Consider the following 24,310-nt stretch of genomic DNA (forward strand, 5'->3'; position numbering starts at 1 on the left):
TTTTCAATCACCTCATATGCATGCGAAAGCTGGATGATGAATAAGGAAGACTGAAGAAGAACTGACACTTTTGAACTGTGGTGCTGGTGAAGGATATTGAATATACCATGGACTGCCAGAAGAATGAATAAATCTGTCTTGGGAGAAGTACAACCAGAATACTCCTTAGAAGCAGGGATGGTGAGACTACGCCTCACATACTTTGGACGTGTTATCAAAAGAGATCAGTCCCTGGAGAAGGACATCATGCTTGGTAAAGTAGAGGGTGAGTGAAAAAGAGGAAGACCCTCAACAAGATGGATTGACACACCGGTTGCAACAATTGGCTCCATTGTGAGGATGGCACAGGACCAGGCAGTGTTTCCTTCTGTTGAACATAGGGTCACTATGAGTCAGAACTGACTGGGTGGCACCTAACAACAACAACAACCCCACAAGGGTGCCATGCATCTTATTTACATTATTAGCAAGCTATCTAATCCCCTTGGTGGGCCACGAGCATTTCATTTGTATAGTCCTCCCCAGTCATTTTGTGGGAGTTACAAAGATTATGGCTGGAAGGGCCATATTAAGTAATTCACTGCACCACAGTAGCTAACAACAACAATTGGGCAGGCTAGGCGGTTGAAGGAGAAACCAGACACACACCTTCTCCTATGAACTGTGTAGTGTTACTTAACGCCTCTAGTGCTTGACACATAGTATTAGTAAGTATTAGTTAACAGAATGACAAATATGTAGCAACAAAAACATTAGGAAAAAGCACAGATACTTCAGTATTGTTACTCAACTTCTTACTAAACTGAGGCCCTTGTTTGATAAACATGAAACCTCATATTCTCCTTTTATGTCATTTTTAAGTTTGTTGTAGGAGAAAAACATCACAAAGTACAGTAAAGCAAAAAGAATTTGGCATATATTCAAAAATAGTAAAGCAAAAAGAATTCAGCATATATTTAAAAAGACAAAAGTTGAGAAGCAGGCAAGCATACTGCCAGAGCTAATGTCTGCCCAAGTCCAAGGAAATAATACAGAGTAAGGAAGAATGGGAAAATGGACAAGCACGTTTCACAGCCATGTCTGCCCGAGTCCGAGGAACATTAGAATAAACAAGAATGGGAAAACAGACAAGCATGCTGCCAGACATATCTGTCCAAGTCCAGAGAATATTACAGAATAAACAAGAATGGGAAAACGGACAAGCATGCTGCCACAGCCATGTCTGTCTGTCCAGAGTCCAAGGAATGTTACAGAGTCATCAGTATATATTAACACTACAAATGGGCAAAACCATTGAAAGCTTCAACTTTTCACAGATTGGCTAGAAACTGTCATCCTACATTTTGAGTTGACTTCCTTAAGGATCGCTGGTGCAGGTTTCAGTAACGACAGTCAGGAGGGTCTTCATTGTTCCAACAAACTTCTATTCACTAAATGTTAATAAAAAAAGGTAAGAGTGGAAAGTCTTTTGTGTTCTGGCTTATGTGAAAGGTTCCCTAGAAGATATTTTCTAAGATTATCTATTGTCTTTATCTCAGGGCCCAATTGTTGCGTCCTTTTGAGTCCTTGTGACCTCTTGTGAGCCCAACTCCAGCTGGGTCACATTCTCTACGCTCAAGTACAGGGGATAATGAGTCCAATATTATTTCCTAAATCAAATTTCAGCATAATTAAATATAACTAAAAATAAGCAATGACAAAGTGCTTATGTGTCCCATGACCTTCTCTCTCAGCCTCCAAAGGAGTGGTAAGTAGAAGAAGATGAAAGAGAATGCAAAACAGCCAAGGGCAGATACTTTTGAAATGAGGCAGCAGACCCTCCACGCTCCTGAAGACAGGCCGGAAGTCCGCGTACTGGGCTGCGCCACGCTCTGGCGTCACTTCCCCGCGACTTCCTGCGCCGGAGATCATGGCGGCACTGAGCAGTGTCCGCTGCCTGACCCGAGTGAGGCCCCGGGGGTTTCTAAGAGGGCAGAGTCACTGCAGTATTCGGGGCCTGAGGAGGTGGGGCAGTCTCCGGCCCGACCTCACGGGCTTGTGTGTCTCTGTCGCAGGCGTTGGTCGCCGCACCGAATCCTGGGGTATGGAGGGGCCTGGGCACCTCGACGGCGACTGGTGCTGCTTCGCGGAGCCAGGTAAGCGCGAGTCCGGCTGCGTCTCTCTCACAACCCTCTCATCTCCTCGCGGCTCCCTCTACCAGCTTCTTCCCTACTCTCCCCGCTTTTCTCTCCCACCCCTCCTCTGTCCCCGAGAACCTACGCCCCTGCCGCAGCTTAAGCTTTGCTAACCCCGCCCCCAGGGTGAGGACGTGAGAGTGGAGGGCGCCTTTCCCGTGACCATGCTGCCGGGAGACGGCGTGGGCCCTGAGCTGATGCACGCTGTCAAGGAGGTGTTCAAGGTGAGGGACCTGGGGCATAAGCCAGCAGAGAAAATGGTGTGGGTTGGAAAGGATTTACTCCACCTTGACCCAGCAATTTTTGGGATCTGCCCCTAAAGGCTGCTGCTGTCCCGGTGGAGTTCCAGGAGCACCACCTCAGTGAGGTGCAGAATATAGCGTCTGAGGAGAAGCTGGAGCAGGTGCTGAGTTCCATGAAGGAGAACAAGGTGGCCATCATTGGTATGTGTGCTCCCTTGTAGCCTTCCCTTGTGTCACTTAAAATCAAATGAACAAACGTTCAGTAAACCCCCTTCCTCACATACTAATACATTGACTTCCCAGAGCTCCCCCCACAGATTTGTGCACATTTATCCCTTCCTGTTGGGAGCCCAGGAGTTCAGAGATCATGTCAGCTGAGAATGTAGGAAAGCTCTATGGGTTTGGAGTCTGTCAGGCTACATCATCAGTCTTCAAGCCTTGTTAATTGTTTTTCTAGGCTGCCACTTTTTTTTTTTTTTTATAATTTTTATTGTGCTTTAAGTGAAAGTCTACAAATCAAGTCAGTCTCTCACATAAAAACCTATACACACCTTGGTACATACTCCCACTTACTCTCCCCCTAATGAGACAGCCCGCTCTCTCCCTCCACTCTCTTTTCGTGTCCATTTCGCCAGCTTCTAACCCCCTCTACCCTCTCATCTCCCCTCCAGGCAGGAGATGCCAACATCTAGAATGCCACTTTTAACTACCCTTTTTCTTCCGTCTTCCTTCTGCTGCTCTACTTTAATCTCCTCATTGGATTTCTTGGTTTCCAGTTTTGCTTCTGCAGACCATCTCCCACATCCCTTCTCTTGGAAAGACCAGCTTGACTTTGCTAGGCCCAGCTTTAGCATAGGAAAGTAGGTCCTTTATAAGCTGGCCCTCAGCTTTTTTGCTTTGGTTTCCATGATACTTGTTCTATGCTTTGGCCACACCAGATAGTGTGTTAGTTTCTAAATACATGTACTATTTTGACTCATGCTGTTCCCTTTGCCCAGAATGTTTTTTTTTTTTTTTTTTGCTGCTTCCTGTCAGAATCTAACTCACAGTATTAGTTTTCTAGGGCTGCCATAACAAATTACTGTAAACTAGGTGCCTTGAAATAATTTATTCTCTCATAGTTCTGGAGGCCGGAAATTAGCAAGGCCACACTCCCTCTGAATTTTCTAGAAAGAATCCTTCCTCGCTTCTTCTAAATTCTGGTGGCTCTTCCTTGGCTCTTCCGGCTTATTTTAGATGCATCGCTCCAGTCTCTGTCTATGTCTCTACATGGCTTTCTTCTCTGTGTCTCTGTGTCCCCTTCTTTTCTCTTATAAGGACTTGACCATTGGATTTAGGGTTTATCCTAATCCAGGATGATTTCATCTTGAGATCCTCAACTATATCTGCAAAGACCCCCCCCCCCAAATAATTTCACATTTATAGGTTCTGGGGTTAGGACATAGACATACTATTTTTGGGGGGCCACCATTAAATGCACTACAGTCAGCCCTCTGGTCCCCCAGAATTCATGTCTCCCATGTGCAAAACACATTCACCCTATCCTTATGCCTCCAAAGTCTCAACCCATTATAGCATCAACTCTTGATTTCCTTCTCAGCTGTCACCAGAATTTAGGCTGTGTCTATTCTGTGCCTCAGAATTCTTCCAGTCTCTACCCATTACTCAATTTCAAAGCGGTTTCCACATGTTTAGGTATTTGTTACAGCAGTACCCCACTTCTTGGTACCAAAGTCTGTATTAGTTTCCTGGGCCTGCTGTAACAAATTACCACAAACTTGGTGGCTTAAAACAATAGAATTTTATTCTCTTACAGTTCTGGAGGCCAGAAGTCCAAAATCAAGGTGTTGGCAGGGCCACGTTCCCTCAGAAGGCCCTAGGGAAGATCCTTCCTTGACTGTTTCAACATAGGCTCTGCTGAATAAAAAACCTTATGTCCTCCTTTAGGGTCATTTTGAAGGTTCAACCTAAATAGACATAAAGCAGTAGATGAATTGTTTTTAACTTCATTATTTTCCTGTGCCCCTTGCCCCAGGGGCAATTAATGGTCAGTATTTTTTTTTTAATTTGGAAGTGGGAGATGGGGAGTCGGGGTTGCATTACTCCCCTGAGGGGATTGAATACTGGTCTGGGTTGCCTTGGGTTGGCTTGTGCTGACATGCCCCCTACAGCCCCTGCTCCTGACTCTTTTACACAGGAAAGATCCACACCCCGATGGAGTATAAAGGGGAGCTAGCCTCCTATGACATGAGGCTGAGGTAGGTGGTAGCGGGCAGTGGGTCAAAGGGGCACTGGGGCACTAGGTGCAGTGCCAATGCTCTGTACCACCCACAGGCGTAAGTTGGATTTGTTTGCCAATGTGGTCCATGTGAAGTCACTTCCTGGCTTTAAGACCCGACACAACAATCTAGACTTGGTGATCATTCGAGAACAGACAGAAGGGGAATACAGCTCTCTAGAACATGAGGTGAGGCCCGAGAAATCAGGAGGGTAGGGATGGAGGTTGGAGAGAGGCCTAGCTACTCCACCATGCCCCTCCCAGTCACTCAGATACTTCTGTCTCCTCGCTCAGAGTGCGAAGGGTGTGATTGAGTGCTTGAAGATTGTCACTCGAACGAAGTCTCAGCGGATTGCAAAGTTTGCCTTTGACTATGCCACCAAGAAGGGACGGAACAAGGTCACGGCAGTGCACAAGGCCAACATCATGTGAGGGACATGGCTTTGCTGTGGGTTGGGCTCCTGGGAAAGTAGCTTCCTGCACTCTCTTGGCTGAATCTGTTCCTTTTCACCCATGGACAGGAAGCTTGGGGATGGGTTGTTCCTGCAGTGCTGTAGGGAAGTTGCTGAACTGTACCCCAAAATCAAGTTTGAGACAATGATCATAGACAACTGCTGCATGCAGGTGAGTCTCTTGGTGCTCAGCGAGGGTGTGGAGTGAGTGGAATTCACTTCCTTTCTCTATGCCTGTAAGGAACCCTGGTGGCGCAGTCGTTAAGAGCTTGGCTGCTAACTAAAATGTCAGCAGCTCAAACCCACCAGACACACCATGGGAGAACTATGTGGCAGTTTGCTTCTGTAAAGATTTACAGCTTTAGAAACCTGTGACAGTTCTGCTCTGTCCTGTCGGGTCCCTATGAGTTGGAATTGACTCGATGGCAGTGGCCTTTTTTTTCCCCCCCTCCATGCCTGCGTTTGTCCCCAGCTGGTACAGAATCCTTACCAGTTTGATGTGCTTGTGATGCCCAACCTCTATGGGAACATTATTGACAATCTGGCTGCTGGTCTGGTTGGAGGAGCTGGTGTGGTTCCCGGGGAGAGCTACAGCGCCGAGTATGCAGTCTTTGAGACGGTGAGTGAAGTTACTTCTCCCCTCAACTCTTCCTGCTTGCCCTTCCCTGGCCTCACGTCCCGCCATGCCTCTCGCCAACTCCCTCTGCGGAGTGATCCTTGCCTACTTACCCCCTGCCCCACAGTGCCTCTTCTTAGTGACCCTGGTTTGCCCTCCCTCTGATCCCAGCCTCTCCCATAATGCTTCTCCCTGATCTCAGTCTCTCCATAATGCCTACCCTCATGACTCTGGCCTGCCTCTACCCCCACAGGGCGCCAGGCACCCATTTGCCCAGGCAGTGGGCAGGAATATAGCCAACCCCACGGCCATGCTGCTCTCAGCCTCCAACATGCTGCGGCATCTCAAGTAGGCTCATGGGAGGCTGGGTGCTGTCAGGGAGTTCTGGTTGGGGCCGGGGGTCTCAAGTTTCTTCCTGTCCACATTCACAGTCTCGAGTATCACTCCACTGTAATCGCAGATGCAGTGAAGAAGGTGATCAAAGTTGGCAAGGTATGTTTAGAAAGGCTGCTGGGCTCAGGGTCTTGGCACTGCTCTCTGGGGAACCTGAATTGAGGTCTCCTTTTCCTCCAGGTTCCCAGAATGTCTGTTCTGTGGTCTTTCCCTCCCTTGACTGTTTCATTTTCTGGATCTTCCATCCCCTCTTCCTGCTTCATCCACTGCTCCTTTCATGGGATTTATCTTAACCCAGAACTCGCAGCCATCTTCTGGGGGTCAGGGGGGAGAGGAGGGTATGGGAGGCACTGGATGGGGGGGGACAGGCAGGATGAGACACCAGCTTCAGTTTCTCCATACCAGGGAGTCCCATCTTCATTCCTCTACCACCTTTGCCTTCCACCTGGTCCTTCTCAGAATTTCCTCCAAGGCAGCTTCATCCTGTCCTTGATTTGCATTTTACCATTTCATGGCATGCCCCATCTCTTACCCTCCCCAGGCAGTAGCACAGCTCCAGCAGCTGTTCTGGTCTCCAGGAGGGCAGAGTGGGAGCGTGCTGGCCCACTGTTTGTAAGCAGGTCCATGCTTACAAACTTCTCCTTTCCTGCAGCATCTTTCTGGCCTTCTGTCACCTTCTTGGATCCTTGAAATCAAGGGCTTCCTTCATCACACTATCCTGCACCCCTCTTCATGGGCTCTCTTTTCTTCCCCACTGCTCCACTGGTGGGGGCTGTAGGTACGGACTCGAGACATGGGCGGCTACAGCACCACATCTGACTTCATCAAGTCTGTCATCGGCCACCTGCACCCCCATGGGGGCTAGAGCCCTCTGTTCCTTCCAACTCCCAAGGACCATACTACCTACACATCCCTTCAGTACATTGGACCAGAAACTTACCTCTAAACAGCGGACCATAAAGTCACCTTTCTGGGCAGAGCCTAGGTTGCCCTGGGTCTGGTTTCCTTAGGAACTGTCTGGTGGGGTTTTTAGGGGTAGGGTCCAGGTCACAGATTATGATGACAGTTCTCCCCCACAGGTTCGAACCTCTGACATGGGTGGTTATGCTACCTGCCACGACTTCACTGAGGCTGTCATTGCTGCCCTGCCCCGCCCACAGGTCCCACCTGCACCCATGTAAGGTGCTCAATAAAACATGTGTATCAACTTTTGTGAATTTTTGTTTTTATTGGGAGATGGGTTGGGAAGTCACCTTGGGTATACCCCCCAGGGAATATCCATTGTCCATTCTAATTTTCTTGGGATATTTTTTTGAGTTTTTTCTTTTTCTTGGAGCTACTGCTCTTGCTGCCAGCAGCCTCTTCAAGTCCACTGCTGAGTGGCTCCTCCTTGGAAGAAAGTTTCTTTTTCTTCTTGGGGACGCTGCTACTGTTAACCACCTCTTCAGGATCACTAGCTGGTTCCTCTTTCGGCAAAGATTTCTTCCTCTTGGGGAAACCTGTGCTGACAGCTGTCTCTTCGAGATCACTACTAACCAACTCTGCCTTGGAAAGAGACTTCTTTTTCTTGGGTTTGGGGAGAACTGAGCTAGATGAGTCCTCCATTCCATTTTCCTGTGGAGCCTCCTGGGGCCTTTGCTTTTTCTTCTTTCTGGGTCTTTCAACCGTCTCCTAAAGGGGAGAGAGAACATGAGAACAGTGTCATCCAGTGGATGAACACACCCACCCACACAGGATCAGTGACGAAGGAGTCAGGGCAGGAAGACTTGTAGAAGCACTGCTAGAATCGCTCAGTATTTCTGGGATTTTAAAAACTTGTATGGACATGACTTGCAGATTCACCCCAAAGGCTATCACCACTAGGGAGACCATGTGATGAAAAAATATCTAAACCCACTGTTTATCTTATAGAAGATCCACCATACTCAGTAAAAGAAGCTAGTCAGAACAGAACCTTTTATCATCATGCCAGGTTTCAGAGGAGCCCTTGAAACAAGTTAACAAGCTGGGCACTCACTGGCAATCTCTGGAAGAGGATTCTGCTAGCATGTTGAAAACCTTGCCCCTATCCCCACTGTATAAGGCTACCACCTCTAGACCTGATAACAGGCATAGCAGGACTTCACACTACCCCCTGATTGAGGACTCCCGGGAATAGGTGGGAAATACAACTAACTCTCTGGGCTCTCGAGTAAGTTCTCTCGGCACCTTTGTCTTTTCTATACAACAGAGATGGTTTTAGAAGTTTCAATCCAAAAGCCTGGACTCAAGACCATGGCTTGAGGTATCACACCCTTTGTTTGGCTGCTGAAGGAGCTTCACCTGGGGCTGACCTGCCCACTGACCTCACACTCCTCAGGAGTACTACCGCTGTTTTCTGAAGCCATGAGTGCAATCGCAGCCAGTCGCTTCTTTTCCTTCTTCAAGCGTTTCTTCTCCTGTTTCTCCAGCTTCCTAGCAATCTCCACAGCCACTTCCTCTGCCTGGCCAGAGAAACAGTGCTGAAAAGGACGGGAAGCCCCATCCCTGCAGGCTGCCTTCCCCACCTCGTTGGATCAGGCTCATTAAATCAGTTTTTTGCCTCCACTTTACAAAGTCAGGCTAAGACAGTTCATCACTTCCAACAGTCAGCTGTGGTTCTTCCTGCCCAACAAAGCCCAAACTGACCTGAACCATTGCCTCCTTCATGACATCCAGATTCTTTCGTGGAATCTCTCCAGTCTCATAGAAGGACAGCCGCTCCTCGACTTGCTCTCGAAGCTTTTCCCCAAATACACTCGTGGGCACCTCTGGATGTGTATGGGGGTAAGCAAAGCCTGTCAGCTCTAGAAGGGATGAACTACCCATCTGCCGTAGTATTCCCTCTACCCTCAGCTTTACTCAGACCCAAAGTATCAACACTCACTGGGTGAACTGCTGTTGACGAAAAATATTGCCATCATTGTAGAAGCTAAGGTAGTCAGCCTCCCCTCCCCCCGGGCCCCCTCTCCCAGCCCTCTGTCCCCCACCCATACCGGAGAAACAATCAATTCGGGAGGCAATACTGCATTTGTTTGCCAAGTATCTGGAGATGCGGCCTTTGTTTTTGGCAGCTGCTCGGCCAATGAAGGTGGAGTGGAAAATGAGTCCATATTTGGGAGTGTTTCCCCTTGTCTTCAGGGCTCTGAGAGAAGAATGATCAGCAGAATGTAAAATCAAACTTCAACTGCAATAGTCAGGCCAGCTCCTTATCTCCCGCTTTCCCAAGTCTTCTGAGTGAGTCTCAGGCTGGGATTGGCTCTTCCCCCACCTCACACCAACCCACAGCTCCCAGAGGCAGGGGGTACAAAGGCATCAATGTCGCTGACCTGGAAGCTTGGTCCCTTTTGCTGGGCCCTGGGAATCACTCAGACACCAGGACTGGCCATCACCCCCATAGCAGAGGTCTGTATAGGTCAGGGGCCCTGGTCAGCCATCACTGTGATACCCAAACAAGTAGTGGGCACCAGAAGTGGCACCTGAAGTGGGCAGGTGCCCTCACTGGTACCTGAACAGGGCTTTTTCTGCCCCAAGGATCTGCACTGTGGATGCTGGATACTTGGCCAGGTTGGTGAGGCTGCCAGCATGTGCAATGAGACGTGCACCTACCTGGAGAAAGACACAAAGAAGTCAGAAGCTGAAACTGCTGACCTAAGAATTACATAATCCCTGCTTACCTCCTCCCCATCATGCACAACTAGGGAAGATATGGCAAGTCAGAAAATACAGCAGCGCAGACTTACATGGTAACATTCCCGAGCCCCCCATGACATACCGCTTCCCCAATGAGAGCTGACAAGCTGGGGGCTACTTGGCTCATCTTGGAGCGCAGGTAAGTATGTAAGCTCTGGCGGTATTCTGATAGAGACACCACTCGGCTGGAGAAGCTCTCGATGTTTATCAAGTCGATGGCAGATATGTCCATGCCTAGAGAACACCAAATGTGAATGCAGGAACCAGACATTCAAAGCCCCACACGTTACACCTGGCTGCCAGGCTCTGCACTGACCCATGGAAGACCGTGAGGCATCTAGAATGGCCTTGGCCTTGGCACCGTCCATAGTCAGTTCCTCCAGCTTCTCCAACTTGTCTTCGTTCAGCTCTTTGCGGTTTCCAATGAATTGGGCAAGGCGGCAGTACGTGGCATTGTCATTGACAATCTTCACCAGCTCCGGAAAGTGATAGCCATACCACTCCCTGCAAGGAGCCACAGTCACTCCCTAGACCAGCTACCACATCTCCCCTTATCTACTACATGTCTGAAAAAAATGGGACCAGTCAGATTTAAAGCCTCCTCAATGCCATGTTGCCCCATTCACAATACAAACCAGGCACAAGGCCTGGGCTGAGGTGTATATGGGGTACTTTATCTGCCTCCCCTTTCTATACAGTCAGTGCAAAAACACAGCCTGTGGTAAGCACAAGGAGGCCAAACCCCTACCCCACCTGGTTCTTCCCAGACCTGATCTAAGGATTCAAAATTAGCTAAACTACAGGCCAAAGACCCCACTTTCTGGGACTGCCCCTGTACTTTACCTGACACGCATAGAGAAGGTATTGATGTCTTTATCCAGCTGGTCCAGAAGGCTAATGGACTGAATGATCATATTGTCCACCCGGTTCACATTAAACTTAACTTTGGCACGAGAGTAGCTGTGTCCTAGACCAAGCTGAGCTTTACAAGCAGACAGGTCAGTCAGACCCTTCACCAGATTATGGAAGTGCAGGCGAATTCCTGGAGAAGGGTAGGGCTATGAGCATGGAAAGGGCCTGAGCTAGCTCCGCACCCATCAGGCAAGCAAGGCCTCCAGAAGTAATCTTAAGCACCTTCAGGACGCCACCCCCCCGCCTCCCCGGCCAAGTTTGTCAAGAATGGCATAAGTGCCACAGATGTTCTCACCTCGCAGGATCTCAGCTATCACACCTCCAGTCTGGCAGTTGTACCCTAACTCCTCCTGTATAGCAGCACCAATCTTGGGGTCCCCAACTCCCAAGACTACTTTCTTTTTTTTGGATGGCAGGTATGTCTCCAAGAACAGGCGAAGATCCTCATGAACAACACCTCCGGGTAAAAAAACAGCTCTTACTAACATGCTTTAGGACATTTAAAGTATAGAAGGGATCCTGTCTTGTTACAGAGCTGATTAAGTGATAGCAGATCTTAAACTGGTTCTGCAGAGCATGCTGGGATGCCATGCCTAGGCACCCTCCCCCTTCAGGCATTGCTCAGAGACATGGAGACATCAGTGACTGCACTCAGGGGATTGACAGACACAAGTCATCACTGCAAAGCCTGGCTCAACTAGGGGAGGAACAGGGCTCAGGTCCAACAGCACCAGTTTGGAATATACAAATAAAGCTTAAAACACAAGCTCCAGCATGATAAAAGCAGCAAGTATCTTATTTGTCTCCTGGGACCACAACTGTTTCAGAACAGTCTTCTTGGCTTACATGTATTCAACTACATGAATGATGCAGCAGGGAACCCTTCAGGTGACTGGGTTTAGGCAAGCTTCGGGCACAAATGGGCTTTAAACCGGGGTCCCCCACCCACCCAAGATTTCATTTAAGAATTATTTACCACCCCAATACTCGTAAGAAAACAAAATCTCGATTCTAGAGATAGCTTTAAATATGACAGCATTTCGTTTTTTTTTTTTTATCACAAATCCCCCAAGAGAACTGCAGCAGGAATCACATATCCTATCTCCCCTAAAACTTCGGGGTGGCCAATTCACCTTCGGACACGGCGTTGGCATTTTCCAAGGCAACGTGGGAGGAGGCGAAGGGACAAAAGGCCACGAGACGAACGATGTTGTGGAACTTGCCCAGATTGAGCACGCACTCCTCCACCTGGGGTGGGAGAAACAGGATGAGCGGTTTCCTCCCGACACTCTTTGACTATTTTGACTCTAAACCGCAGTGAAGCCGAGGTTCTCAGCCTTGGACACATCCAAGAACCACCTAGAAAGCGTTTAAAACACAGGGATGCCTGGGCTCCATCTCTCAAGGTTCTGCTTTAGTCCGTAATGGAAAAGAAATGGCTTATCTAAAAAAGCTCCTAAAGTTATTCTTGTCATGAACCAAGGCGAGGACCCTGGCTCTACAGCTCTCCAGGCCCGTTCCCCACCCCCACCCGACACAGCCGACCACGTGGGAACGCGCGGTGCATGCTGGGGCCTGCGCTGGGACTCGCCCGACCGCGCTGCAGCCCCTCCGGCTGCCGAACTCACCGGTTCCACTCACCTGCGGCAGCAGCAAGCTGATCTCCTCCACCTCCTTTACCGCCAACAGCGCGTAGCCGACCGCGTGCTCAAACAGCACGTGCAGCAGCACCTGGAACGGAAGCCGGGGCTCGAGCATCAGCGCGGGCCCAGCGTTCGCCGGGCCCCCGATCCCAAGGCAGACACCGGCTGGGCCTAGGTCCGCGCCAAAGCCTGGGCCCAGGCCACGGCCTTCGCCTCGCCCGCAACCCACAACCAGCCCTCACCATGGCGCTCGCTCCTTGCCCGGCTCGCAATGCGGCGAGCGGGCTCCAGCGCGCGGAACCTGGCCCCGGAGGCCACGCCCTCGCCGAGTCAGCCAATCAGAGGCCGAGGACGGCACCATTTCGGGTCCTCCGGAGGGGTGCATCTGGGATGGTATCGCCTAGAGGGCGAGGGCGGCGTGTGGGGAGAGTGGCGCCAAGGGGTAGCCGGCCTTTTCCGGCCTTGCTGCAGCGGGCTGGCGCGGTTGCCGGGGCTGAGCGGGGTGAGGCCGGGCGCTGCAGGCCGCAAAAGCGCTTTTTTCTGGATAACAGTCCAGGTTCTTCATGTTTTGATCATATAAGTTACAGGCAGCAGAGCTCTGTGAAATAGGTGTGGGCTGCACTGCATGGGGCGTGGCGACCATCCCTACAGAAACGGTGGCGGAGCCCGCTCTGGGCTCCACGGGTGGTCTTGGATCCCATACCCCTCCTTCCACGTCCCGCAGGGTTCTCCGTACCCGCCTGCCCTTCAGGGGCGACTCTCCCTCCCCCAGCCCGCCCCCCAAGCCCCGCAGGCCGCGCACCTTTTCCTCCTTCCCGGGACTGGAACCGGGTTTGGGGCCAGCCGGCGTAGACCCTGCAAGAAACGTGCCTCTTGGGGTTGTTTTTTTTTTTTATGTTTAAAAAGCAATTGTAAACTTATTATTGTTGCTTTTAATGAGGGTGGCAGTAAAGTAGAAAAGACCATACCACTTGTTGCTGGGACGGTTTCCTGCTCCCCAGCTCCTTTTGCAGAGCCACGTGTTGCTCGCCCGCGTGGACGGTCCTAGATTCTTCACATCCGAGTGAGGCGAGCTGCTTTCCCGTACTCCAGGGAGGCTTTGGGGCACGCAGAAGACTGTTTTGAAATTACTCTGGCTTTAATAGTTAATTTTAGAGTTATAAATCGTCCCTTAAGTAGCAAGTTTCCTGGTGAATTTAAATAATAATTTCAAGGGAACTTAATAATTTAAAGTTCCCACAATTAGACTGCATTTATAAATATAAGACATTTATTTTCTTCTTAAGCGATTAAGTTACTTGACAAACAGAACCCATGGAACTTAAAAATATGGGCAGTGATTTTTAAAACTTCATAATCTCAATATTGCTTTTGAAATGTTTGCATTCTGTGTGTTTACCAATTTATCACGAGTCTGAATTAGTTTATTTCACATTTTAGAATGGAGTTGCAAAAATGGATTATTACATAATCCGGTATGTTAAATTCTCTTAAACCGTATAAAAAAAATGTATAAAATAGATACTTAAAATAGCAAATTAAATAGATGATTCCAAAATGTAGTGGAGAATATTAATGCAGTGACTTTAATTTAGTGTATTACTTCTATACTTCATCCAAAATCTTCCTGGAGTTTCAGGTGTTTCTTTACTGGGGCTGAGATTTTCAAACCAGAAGTCAGAGTCCATTAATGGATTGCAGAATTAATTTACTCAGTCATGGCCAGCATTAAAAAAAAAAAAAAAAAGATTAAAGAGAATAGAGTAAGGGATAGTGATTTGGAAAACTTTTGCCTCAGCAGTCATACAAATGTATATATGTGTATATGTATGTATGTGTATACACTTACATGCATACATACAAAGGAGTCCCTGGGTGGTGCAAAGTTTTCAAATATACCTAGAGTGCCTCGGAAGAAAGGCCTGGTGATCTGCTTTTGAAAGATCACAGTAAGTTCTACTCTGAAACACATGGGGTTGCCATGACAACTGGTATATTCTGGTACATATATATATATATATATGCACACATTACTGTGTATTAGGTCAGGATATAAAAAACTAGAGAGTCACCCACTGGGCTCAAAGTTAATTAGTCATATTTGGGTTAGATTCACATCCTCTTGCTGTGAAGTAGCTGTGCTGAAATAGTTTGCTGATGACTGTAGAAAAGTGCACTTCAACTAGTACGTTACGAATGCTAACAATTAAATGTGATTATGGCCTAAATGCCACAAATATTCCTTTGGCTTCCTCTCTCCCATTGCCCTCCCCCGTGCTTCCTAACCCTGCCCCAGATGGCGTCTCCACACCCTGGGACGTTACAGACCACCTGTCCCCTCCCCGCAGACTGCTCACTGAGCCCACCGCTCCTTGCCCGCTTCAGGTCTTCACCACCAAAGTGTACTTTCGCAAAACCTTTGGTTTCCCCTTCTCCTAGCCGTCTTCCTCTCCATTGCCAGAATGATCTTTCCAGACAGAACATCCAGTCATGTTCTGTTTGTGAGTACTCATAGTGGCAGGAAGAAATGGAAATGTTAAGGGCCTTGGTATCATGGAATCACCTATGGTAGCTAGTTTCCAAAGAAGGCCGCTAGTGGTCTGTGCCTCCTCGTATCATGGCCTTGTTAGTCCCCTGCTCTTCCGCACGTTTGACTGGGCTGGTTCTGTGACTTACCCTAAGTGTTCTAAACCAAGCTTTAACCAGAATATGATTCTCTGCCAGCTCTAGGCTTCAGCCTTTTGCATTATTGAGAGCCTTGAGTTGCTTTGGAAGTTCAGCTACTCTGCTGGAGAGACCACATGGAGAGGGGCAGAGGTCTACCTTTCCCAGTGTCCAAGCTGAGCCCATCCTTACAGCCATCTAATATACGTTAAAGTACAAGACCTGCAAGTGAAGCCATTTGGGATGTTCCAGTCCCTCCTGCCATCTATCTGACTGCAGCCCCATGTTGTTGTTGTTGTTAGGTGCTGTTGAGTTGGTTCCAGCTCTTAGCAACCCTACGCACAACAGAACAAAACACTGCCCAGTCCTGCATTGTCTTCACAGTCGTTGCTATGCTTGAGCCCATTGTTGCAGCCACTGTGTCAATCCATCTTGTTGAGAGTCTTCCTCTTTTTCACTGACCCTCTAACAAGCATGATGTGCTTCTCCAGGGACTGATACCTTCTGATAACATGTCCAAAGTGCATGATACGTAGCCTTGCCATCCCTTCTAAGAAGCATTCTGGTTGTACTTCTTCCAAGACAGATCTATTTGTTCTTTTTGCAGTCCATGGTATATTCAATATTCTTCACCAACACCACAATTTAAAAGTGTCAATTCTTCTGTCTTCCTTATTCATTGTCCAGCTTTCCATGCATATGAGGTGATTGAAAACACCATGGCTTGGGTCAGGCACACTTTAGTCCTCAAGGCGACATCTTTGCTTTTCAATACTTTAAAGAGGTCTTTTGCAGCCAGTTTGCCCAATGCAATGCGTCTTTTGATTTCTTGACCACTGCTTCCATGGCTGTTGATTGTGGATCCAAGTAAAATGAAATCCTTGGCAACTTCAAACTTTTCTCCATTTGACATGATGTTACTTTATTTGTCCAGTTGTGAAGATTTTTGTTTTCTTTATGTTGAGGTGTAATCCATACTGTAGGCTGTAGTCTTTCATCTTCATCAGTAAGTGCTTCAAGTCCTCTTCTCTTTCAGCAGGCAAGGTTGTCATCTGCATATCGCAGGTGGCTAATGAGTCTCTAATCCTGATGCCATGTTCTTCTTCATATAACCTGGTTTCTCGGATTATTTGCTCAGCATACAGATTGAAAAAGTATGATGAAAGGGCACAACCCTGACGCACACCTCTCCTGATTTTAAACCACTCAGTATCCTCTTGTTCTGTTGGAATGACTGCCTCTTGGTCTATGCACGGGTTCTGCATGAGCACAATTAAGTGCTCTGGAATTCCCATTCTTCGCAATGTCATCCATAATTTGTTATGATCCACACAGTTGAATGCCTTTGCATAGTCAATAAAATACAGGTAAGCATCTTTCTGGTATTGTCTGCTTTCAGCCAAGATCCATCTGACATCAGCAGTGATAACCCTTGTTCCACATCCTCTTCTGAATCTCACTGGAATTTCTGGCAGTTCCCTATTAAGGTACTGCTGCATTTTTGAATTATCTTCAGCAAAATTTTATTTGCATGTGATATTAATGGTATCGTTTGATAATTTCCACATTCTGTTGGATCACCTTTCTTTGAAATGGGTACAAATATGGATCTCTTCCAGTTCGTTGGCCAGGTAGCTGTCTTCCAAATTTCTTGGCATAGATGAGTGGGCACCTTCAGCGCTCCATCTGTTTGTTGAAACGTCTAAATTGGTATTCCATCAATTCCTGGAGCCTTGTTTTATGCCAGTGTTTTCAGTGCAGCTTGGACTTCTTCCTTCAGTACCATTGATTCTTGATCATATGCTACCTCCTGAAATGGTGGAATGTCAACCAATTCTTTTTGGTACAGTGACTGTGTATTCCTTCCATCTTATGATGCTTCCTGTGTCATTCATTATTTTGGCCATAGAATCCTTCAGTATTTCAACTCGAGGCTTGAATTTTTTTCTTCAGTTCTTTCAGCTTGAGAAATGCCAAGTGTGTTCTTCCTTTTTGGTTTTCTAACTCCAGGTCTTTGTACATTTCATAATATTACTTTATTTTGTCTTCTCGAGCCACCCTTTGAAATCATCTGTTCAGCTCTTTTACTTCCTCATTTCTTCCATTTGCTTTAGCTACTTTATGTTGAAGAGCAAATTTCAGAGTCTCTTCTGACATCTATTTTGGTCTTTTCTTTCTTTCCCGTCTTTTTAATGACCTCATGCTTTCTTCATGTATTATGTTCTTGATGTCATTCCACAGTTCATCTAGTCTTTGGTCGTTAGTGTTCAAAGCATCAAATCTGTTCCTGAAATGGTCTCCAGATGCAGATGGGATATACTCAAGGCTATATTTTGTTTCTTGTGGACTTCTAAAATTTTCTTCAGCTTCAACTTGAACTTGCATGTGAGCAATTGATGATCTGTTCTGCAGTCAGCCCCTGGCATTGTTCCAGCTAATGATATTAAGCTTTTCTATCGTCTCTTCCCACTGTGTAATCAACCTTGTGTTTTCCATCCGGTGAGGTCCATGCATATAATCACCATTTATATTGTTGAAAAAACCTATTTGTAATGAAGAAGTCGTTGGTCTTGCAAAATTCTATCATGTGGTCTCTGGCATTGTTTCTGTCACCAATGCCATGTTTTCCAAACACTGATCCTTCTTCTGTGTTCCCACCTTTCGCATTCCAATAACCAGTAATTATCAATGCACCCTGATGGTATGTTTGATTAATTTCAGACTGCAGAAGTTGGTAAAAATCTTCAGTTTCTTCATCTTTGGCATTAGTGGTTGGTGCATGGATTTGAATAATCGTATTAACTGGTCTTCTTTATAGGAGTATGGCTATTATCCTATCACTGACAGCGTTGTACTTCAGGATGGATCTTGAAATGTTCTTTTTGACGATGAATGCGACACCATTCGTCTTCAATTTGTCATTCTTCGCATAGTAGACCATATGATTTTCCAATTCAGAATGGCCAATACCAGTCTACTGCAGCTCACTAATGCCTAGGATATCGACGTTTATGCATTCCATTTCATTTTGGATGACTTCCAGTTTTCCTAGATTCATACTTCATAAATTCCGAGTTCCTATTATTAATGGATGTTTGCAGCTGTTTTTTCTTGCTTTGAGTTGTGCCACATCAGCAAACGAAGGTCTCGAAAACTTTACTTCATCCATGTCATTAAGGTTGACTTTGAGGAGGCAGCTCTTCCCCAATTGTATTCTGAGTGCTTTCCAACCCGAGGGTCTCATCTTCCAGCACTATATCAGACAATGTTCTGCTGCTATTCATAGGGTTTTCACTGGCCAAAATTTTCAGACGTAGATTTCCGATCCATCTTCTTAGTCTTAGTCTGGAAGCTCTGCTGAAACCTGTCCACCATGAGTGACCCTGCCAGTATTTGAAATACTGGTGGCATAGCTTCCAGCATCACACCAACATGTAAGCCACCACTGTCTGACAAAGTGACAGATGCTGAATTCTGCTCATTGAGAAAAAATAATCATCCCTGCAATTTTGTGGTATATATAATTTATCATGTTAAGGAAGTTCCTTTCTAGTTCTTAAAAATTTTTTCTTTGTTTTTTAAATCATGAAAAGATGCTGAATTTTATCAATAGATTTTTCTGCATCTATTGAGGTGGTGTGATTTTTGTCTTTTAATCTATTAATATGCTGATTTATGTTGACTTATTTTGAATAGTAAACAACTTTGCGTTCCTGGAAAAAATATATCCCTGGGAAGGGTTCAGCCACTCTATATCATCTCTCCTCCTTCACTTAGCTCAGATTATGGCTAGCTGTGTCATTTTGATGTAAGTTAGCCCAGAATTTTTACTTTGGATGCCATCAGTAGGGACTTACAGAAATGGAATGTGCTATTTTAATTCCAGTGAATAGGGAGAGCTTCAAAAAAGGAAAGTATGTAAAAATATAGCCATAATACATTTTTAAATGAATGCTATATGTATTTAGGTAATATTTTACATAGAGTTTTACACTGATGTTCATGAGTGAGATTACCCGTAATTTTCATTTCTCACATTGCCCTGTACTAGTCTTGGTATCAGGGTATCAGGTTCTTAGAGGAACTATTATTTATTTCCTCTTCCATCTCTTTGAAAAAAATCCTGCCACCCACCTCTGTCTGTTAGCACCCAGGTTTGCATTGTAAAGGACATGACTTACCTTTTGGGTGAATAGGCAAGAGGCTATTGAGCAAAACAATTTTGGAGAGCCACAAGCTGGTGAGCTTCCTAGCCTCAGATTTACTATCATGATTATATTATTCCAGGTTCTGTCAACTTCAACCCAGTTTTTCTTTTTTTATTTTTATTGTGCTTTAAGTGAAAGTTTACAAATCAAGTCAATCTCTCATATAAAAATTTATATACACCTTGCTATATACTCCTAGTTGCTGTCCCCATCATGAGACAGCACACTCCTCTCCACCCTCTATTTCCATGTCCATTCAGCCAGCTTCTGTCCCCTCTGCCTTCTCATCTCCCCTCCAGACAGGAGCTGCCCACATAGTCTGTGTCTACTTGATCCAAGAAGCTCACTCCTCACTGGTATCATTTTCTGTCCTATACCAAAAAAACGAAACCAAACCCAGTGCCGTCGAGTCGATTCTGACTCATAGCGACTCTATAGGACAGAGTAGAACTGCCTCATAGGGTGTCCAAGGAGCCCCTGGCGGATTTGAACTGCCAACCCTTTGGTTAGTAGCCGTAGCACTTAACCATTACACCACCAGGGTTTCCTTCTGTCCAGTCCAATCCCTGTCTGAAGAGTTGGCTTTTGGAGTGGTTCCTGTCTTGGGCTAACAGAAGGTCTGGGGACCATGACTTCCGGGGTCCTTCTAGCCTCAGTCAGATCATTAAGTCTGGTCTTTTACGAGAATTTGAGGTCTGTATCCCATAGCTCTCCTGCTCCCTCAGGAGTTCTCTGTTGTGTTCCCTGTCACAGTAGTCATTGGTTGTAGCCGGGCACCATCTAGTTCTTCTGGTCTCAGGCTGATGTAGTCTCTGATTTATGTGGCCCTTTCTGTCTTTTGGGCTCATAATTACCTTGTGTCTTTGGTGTTCTTTATTCTCCTTTGCACCAGGTGGGTTGAAATCAATTGGTGCATCTTAGATGGCCTCTTGCTAGCATTTAAGACCCCAGATGCCACTTTCCAAAGTGGGATGCAGAATGTTTTCTTAATAGATTTTATTATGCCAACTGATCTAGATGTCCCCTGAAACCATGGTCCCCAAACCCCAGCCCCTGCTATGCTGGCCTTCAAAGTGTTCAGTTTATTCAGGAAACTTCTTTGCTTTTGGTTTAGTCCAGTTGTGCTGACCTCTCCTGTACTGTGTGTTGTCTTTCCTTTCACCTAAAATAGTTCTTGTCTACTATCTATGAACGGGCACTTCACTAAAGATGATATTCAGGTAGCTAACAGATACATGAGGAAATGGTCATGATCATTAGCCATTAGAGAAATGCAAATTAAAACTGCAATGAGATTCTATCTCACTCCAACAAAGCTGGCATTAATCCAAAAAACAGTCTCCTTCCCTCCCTACTCTTGTAACGATCAAAGAATATTATCTTCTCTGTCTAAACTATTTCTTGAGTTCTTATAATAGTGGTCTCGTAACAATATTTGTCCTTTTGCAACTGACTAATTTCACTCAGCATAATGACTTCCAAATTCCTTCATGTTATGAAATGTTTCACGGATTCATCATTGTTCTTTATCGATGCATAGTATTCCATTGTGTGAATATACCATAATTTATGTATCCAGTCATCCATTGATGGGCACCTTGGTAGCTTCCATCTTTTTGCTATTATAAACAGTGCTGCAGTGAACATGGGTGTGCATATATCTGTTCGTGTAAAGGCTTTTATTTCTCTAGGATATATTCCAAGGAGTGGGATTACTGGATCTGTGGCAATTCTATTTTTAGCTTTTTAAGGAAGTGCCAAATTGATTTCCAAAGTGGTTGTACTAGTTTACATTCCTACCAGCAGTGTATAACCGTTCCAGTCTCTCTACAAACTCTCCAACATTTATTATTTTGTGTTTTTTGAATTAATGCCAGCCTTGTTGGAGTGAGATAGAATCTCATTGTAGTTTTGATTTGCATTTCTTTAATGGCTAATGATCATGAGCATTTCCTTATGTGTCTGTTAGCTACCTGAATGTCTTCTTTAGTGAAGTGCCTGTTCATATCTTTGCCCGTTTTTTTTTTTTTAATTTTTTTTTATTGTACTTTAGATGAAGGTTTACAGAACAAACTAGTTTTTCATTAAACAGTACAAATATTGTTTTGCGACATTGGTTACCAACACCACGATGTGTCAACACTCTCCGTTCTCGACCTTGGTTTCCTTATTACCAGCTTTCCTGTTCCCTCCTGCCTTCTAGTCTTTGCCCCTGGGCTGGTGTGCCCTTTTAGTCTTGTTTTGTTTTATGGGCCTATCTGATCTTTGGCTGAAGGGTGAACCTTGGGAGTGACTTCATTACTGAGCTAAAAGGGTGTCTAGGGGCCGTACTCTCAGGTTTTCTCTAGTCTCTGTCAGGCCAGTAAGCCTGGTTTTTTTTTATGAGTTAGAATTTTGTTCTACATTTTTCTCCAGCTCTGCCTGGGACCCTCTATCATGATCCCTATAGAGCAATCATTGGCGATACCCAGGCACCATCAAGTTGTACTGGACTCAGTCTGGTGGAGGCCATGGTAGATGTGGTCCATTAGTCCTTTGGGCTAACCTTTCCCTTGTATCTTTAGTTTTCTTCATTTTCCCTTGCTCCTGAAGGGGTGAGACCAGTGGAGTATATAGAGAGAGATGTATATCAAGGAAACAGCTCACACTATTATAAAGACTGGAACATCCCAAGTCCATGGATCAGGATAGAGGCTTCTCCTGATTCACGTAGCTGTAGGGGCTGGCGAACCCAAGATTGGCAGGTTGGAGAGCAGAGCTCTTGCTCACAGGATGCGAAGATTGATGAATCCCAAGATTGGCAGGCAAGTCTGCAAAGCTTCTTCTGATTCACATAGCTACAGGGGCTGGTGAACCCTAGATCAGCAGGTTGGAGAGCAGGACTCTTGCTCACAGGCTGTGAAGATCAACAAATCCCAAGACTGGCAGGTAAGCTTCTAGCTCAAGTCCCAAGAATAGGAGGTCAGATGAACAAGAGGCAGCTGCAGGATCCAGAGCAGGCAAATACCAGAACATCCACTTATATTCAGAGGCAGGCTACACGCCCAAGGAAACTCTCTTTCAACTGATTGCCAACTCACATCATGGGGGTGGTCACCTGGGGGTGATCACATATAAACACTGATAATCATGACCCAGCCAAGTTGACAATCTTACCCATCACAGCCCAACTCCTGTCAATTTGGCACCTGTACACATCTCCCAAAACATACATAATCTCTGAATGAAGACAGTTACAAAGTCATACTTACATCCAACATGATACAACTAAAACATGCCCAAATGAAAATGGGGCACTAGCTCCGTTTACATCTTATATTTTATAAGTGAAGAAAACAAAAACATTTGGTGCACACATACAAAGCAGAAATACTCAGAACATTTATAGTCCTTGTTTCTGCAACTGGTCATATGGCCATAACTGGTATTTAGAACTACCTCCTTCCACCACCCATTCCATATTCCCTTTGCCCTCAGAAAGCACCTCCCCCGGTCGTGGTTCTTTACCTGGTGGGGTGACCCAAACTTTTATTCCCAAAGGGTCTGGGCCATTACTAGTCATGTTGGAATTGGGTTGCTATCGTTTTCCATTGACTTTATTCGCAGGGCATGATAGTACTAGAGGACGCCCTAAGGGATCTCCTGCACTCCAGACATGCTTTTCTTTACCTCCGTTATATAACATCAATCTGATTTCCTCTTGGTAATCAGGATCAATCACACCAGCCAGTATGGTAACTCCCTTTTTTGCCTGTTGATTTGGAGGCATAAGAAGCCCAACATGGCCAGAGGGCATTCTTAGCTTCCAGTTCAATGGAATCAGTGTTGTGTCTCCAGGTGGGAGCATTCCTCCCTTTGGAACTAAGACCTCTAGACCTGCAGAGCATAAGGACTCGGGGACAGGGAGCAAAAATCTTGCGAATGACTCACTAGGGGTAATAATGAGTGCTGCCACTCCTATTTCCACCCGTTGATTCCTGGAGCCATGAATTCTGGCTATGGGAGAAATGGCATCATATATTGGATGCTGGTTTAGAGCATATACAGCCTCCTGGGAAACACTTCCCCAACCCTGAAAGATATCGCCAACTAGCTGGTGCCTCAATTGTGTATTTAGGAGGCAATTCCATCATTCTATCAAGTCAGCTGTTTCAGGATGAATGGAAACACGGTTAGACCAGTGGATTCCATGAGCATGGGCCTACTGCCACACTTCATTTGCTGTGCGGTAAGTCTCTTAATCAGAGGCAATGCTGTGAGGGATACCATGATGGTTGGTAAGACTTTCTTTAAATCCACAGATGGTAGTTTTGGCAGAAGCATTGAGTGAAGGGAAGGCAAATCCATATCCAGAGTAACTGTCTATTCCAGTAAGGACAAAATGCTGCCCTTTTCATGATAGAAGTGGGCCAATATAATCAACTTGCCATCTGGTCGTTGGTTGATCACCTCGCGGGATGGTGCCACATTGGAAGCTCAGTGTTGGTCTCTGTGGCTGGCAGATTGGGCAATGGGCAATGAGCAATGGCTGTAGCCAATTCAGCCCTGGTGTGTGGAACTCTGTGTTGCGGGGCCCATGCATAACCTCCATCCCTACCACCATGGCCACTTTGTTCATGAGCCCATTGAGCAATGACAGAAGTAGCTGGGGAAAGAGGATGACTTGTTTCCACAAAACTTGTCATCGTATCCACTTGATTGTTAAAATCATACTCTGCTGAGGTCACACTTTGGTGAACATTCACATGAAACACAAATATCTTCACTTCTTTGGCCTATTCAGAGAGGTTTATCCACGTATCTCTTCCCCATACATCCTTGTCTCCAATTTTCCGATCATGTTCCTTCCAAGTCCCTGACCATCCAGCCAAACCATTGGCCACAGCCCATGAGTCAGTATACAACCATACATTTGGCCACTTGTCCTTTCAAGCAAAGTGAACAACCAGGTGCATTGCTCAAAGTTCTGCCCACTGGGAAGATTTCCCTTCACCACAGTCCTTCAGAAAGTTTCCAG

At 46.1% G+C, this 24,310-nt stretch overlaps 2 protein-coding genes and 5 non-coding genes across 9 annotated transcripts; 1 reads left to right on the forward strand and 6 right to left on the reverse strand.

The window, feature by feature from the left end:
- The first annotated feature begins 1,883 nt into the window (after positions 1-1,883).
- On the forward strand, positions 1,884-7,362 carry IDH3B (isocitrate dehydrogenase (NAD(+)) 3 non-catalytic subunit beta). Of its 3 annotated transcripts, none has more exons than XM_010591570.3 (12): positions 1,884-1,945; positions 2,055-2,135; positions 2,300-2,398; positions 2,497-2,617; positions 4,614-4,674; positions 4,751-4,883; positions 4,989-5,122; positions 5,216-5,318; positions 5,619-5,765; positions 6,016-6,110; positions 6,194-6,254; positions 7,235-7,362. In XM_010591570.3, the coding sequence occupies exons 1-12, from the start codon at positions 1,910-1,912 to the stop codon at positions 7,334-7,336; spliced, it is 1,173 nt and encodes a 390-aa protein (XP_010589872.1). In that variant the 5' UTR covers positions 1,884-1,909; the 3' UTR covers positions 7,337-7,362. The 3 variants fall into 3 exon arrangements, with proteins under 3 accessions (XP_010589872.1, XP_003411667.1, XP_023405854.1); XM_003411619.4 differs by having other exon boundaries at positions 1,885-1,945; positions 6,934-7,362; XM_023550086.2 differs by lacking the exon at positions 1,884-1,945 and having other exon boundaries at positions 1,958-2,135.
- A 1-nt stretch (position 7,363) lies between these two features.
- Positions 7,364-12,736, reverse strand: NOP56 (NOP56 ribonucleoprotein). Its single transcript, XM_010591574.3, has 12 exons — positions 12,664-12,736; positions 12,420-12,509; positions 11,912-12,026; positions 11,074-11,235; positions 10,710-10,908; positions 10,183-10,370; positions 9,949-10,100; positions 9,682-9,782; positions 9,170-9,318; positions 8,823-8,944; positions 8,501-8,638; positions 7,364-7,826 (listed from the first exon to the last, which is right to left on the reverse strand). Exons 1-12 carry the CDS (start codon positions 12,664-12,666, stop codon positions 7,446-7,448), a joined length of 1,800 nt encoding a protein of 599 aa, XP_010589876.1. The 5' UTR covers positions 12,667-12,736; the 3' UTR covers positions 7,364-7,445.
- Positions 8,708-8,778, reverse strand: LOC111751152 (small nucleolar RNA SNORD57). The gene has a single exon (XR_002786239.1). It is a non-coding gene; the product is annotated as a small nucleolar RNA SNORD57 (small nucleolar RNA).
- LOC111751153 (small nucleolar RNA SNORD56) lies at positions 9,032-9,102 on the reverse strand. The gene has a single exon (XR_002786240.1). It is a non-coding gene; the product is annotated as a small nucleolar RNA SNORD56 (small nucleolar RNA).
- On the reverse strand, positions 9,536-9,620 carry LOC111751161 (small nucleolar RNA SNORD86). The gene has a single exon (XR_002786248.1). It is a non-coding gene; the product is annotated as a small nucleolar RNA SNORD86 (small nucleolar RNA).
- Positions 10,475-10,604, reverse strand: LOC111751154 (small nucleolar RNA SNORA51). Its single transcript, XR_002786241.1, has one exon. It is a non-coding gene; the product is annotated as a small nucleolar RNA SNORA51 (small nucleolar RNA).
- On the reverse strand, positions 11,396-11,463 carry LOC111751162 (small nucleolar RNA SNORD110). Its single transcript, XR_002786249.1, has one exon. It is a non-coding gene; the product is annotated as a small nucleolar RNA SNORD110 (small nucleolar RNA).
- Positions 12,737-24,310: the final 11,574 nt, after the last annotated feature.

Source organism: Loxodonta africana, chromosome 24, assembly GCF_030014295.1.
Source record: "Loxodonta africana isolate mLoxAfr1 chromosome 24, mLoxAfr1.hap2, whole genome shotgun sequence".
NCBI lineage: Eukaryota > Metazoa > Chordata > Mammalia > Proboscidea > Elephantidae > Loxodonta > Loxodonta africana.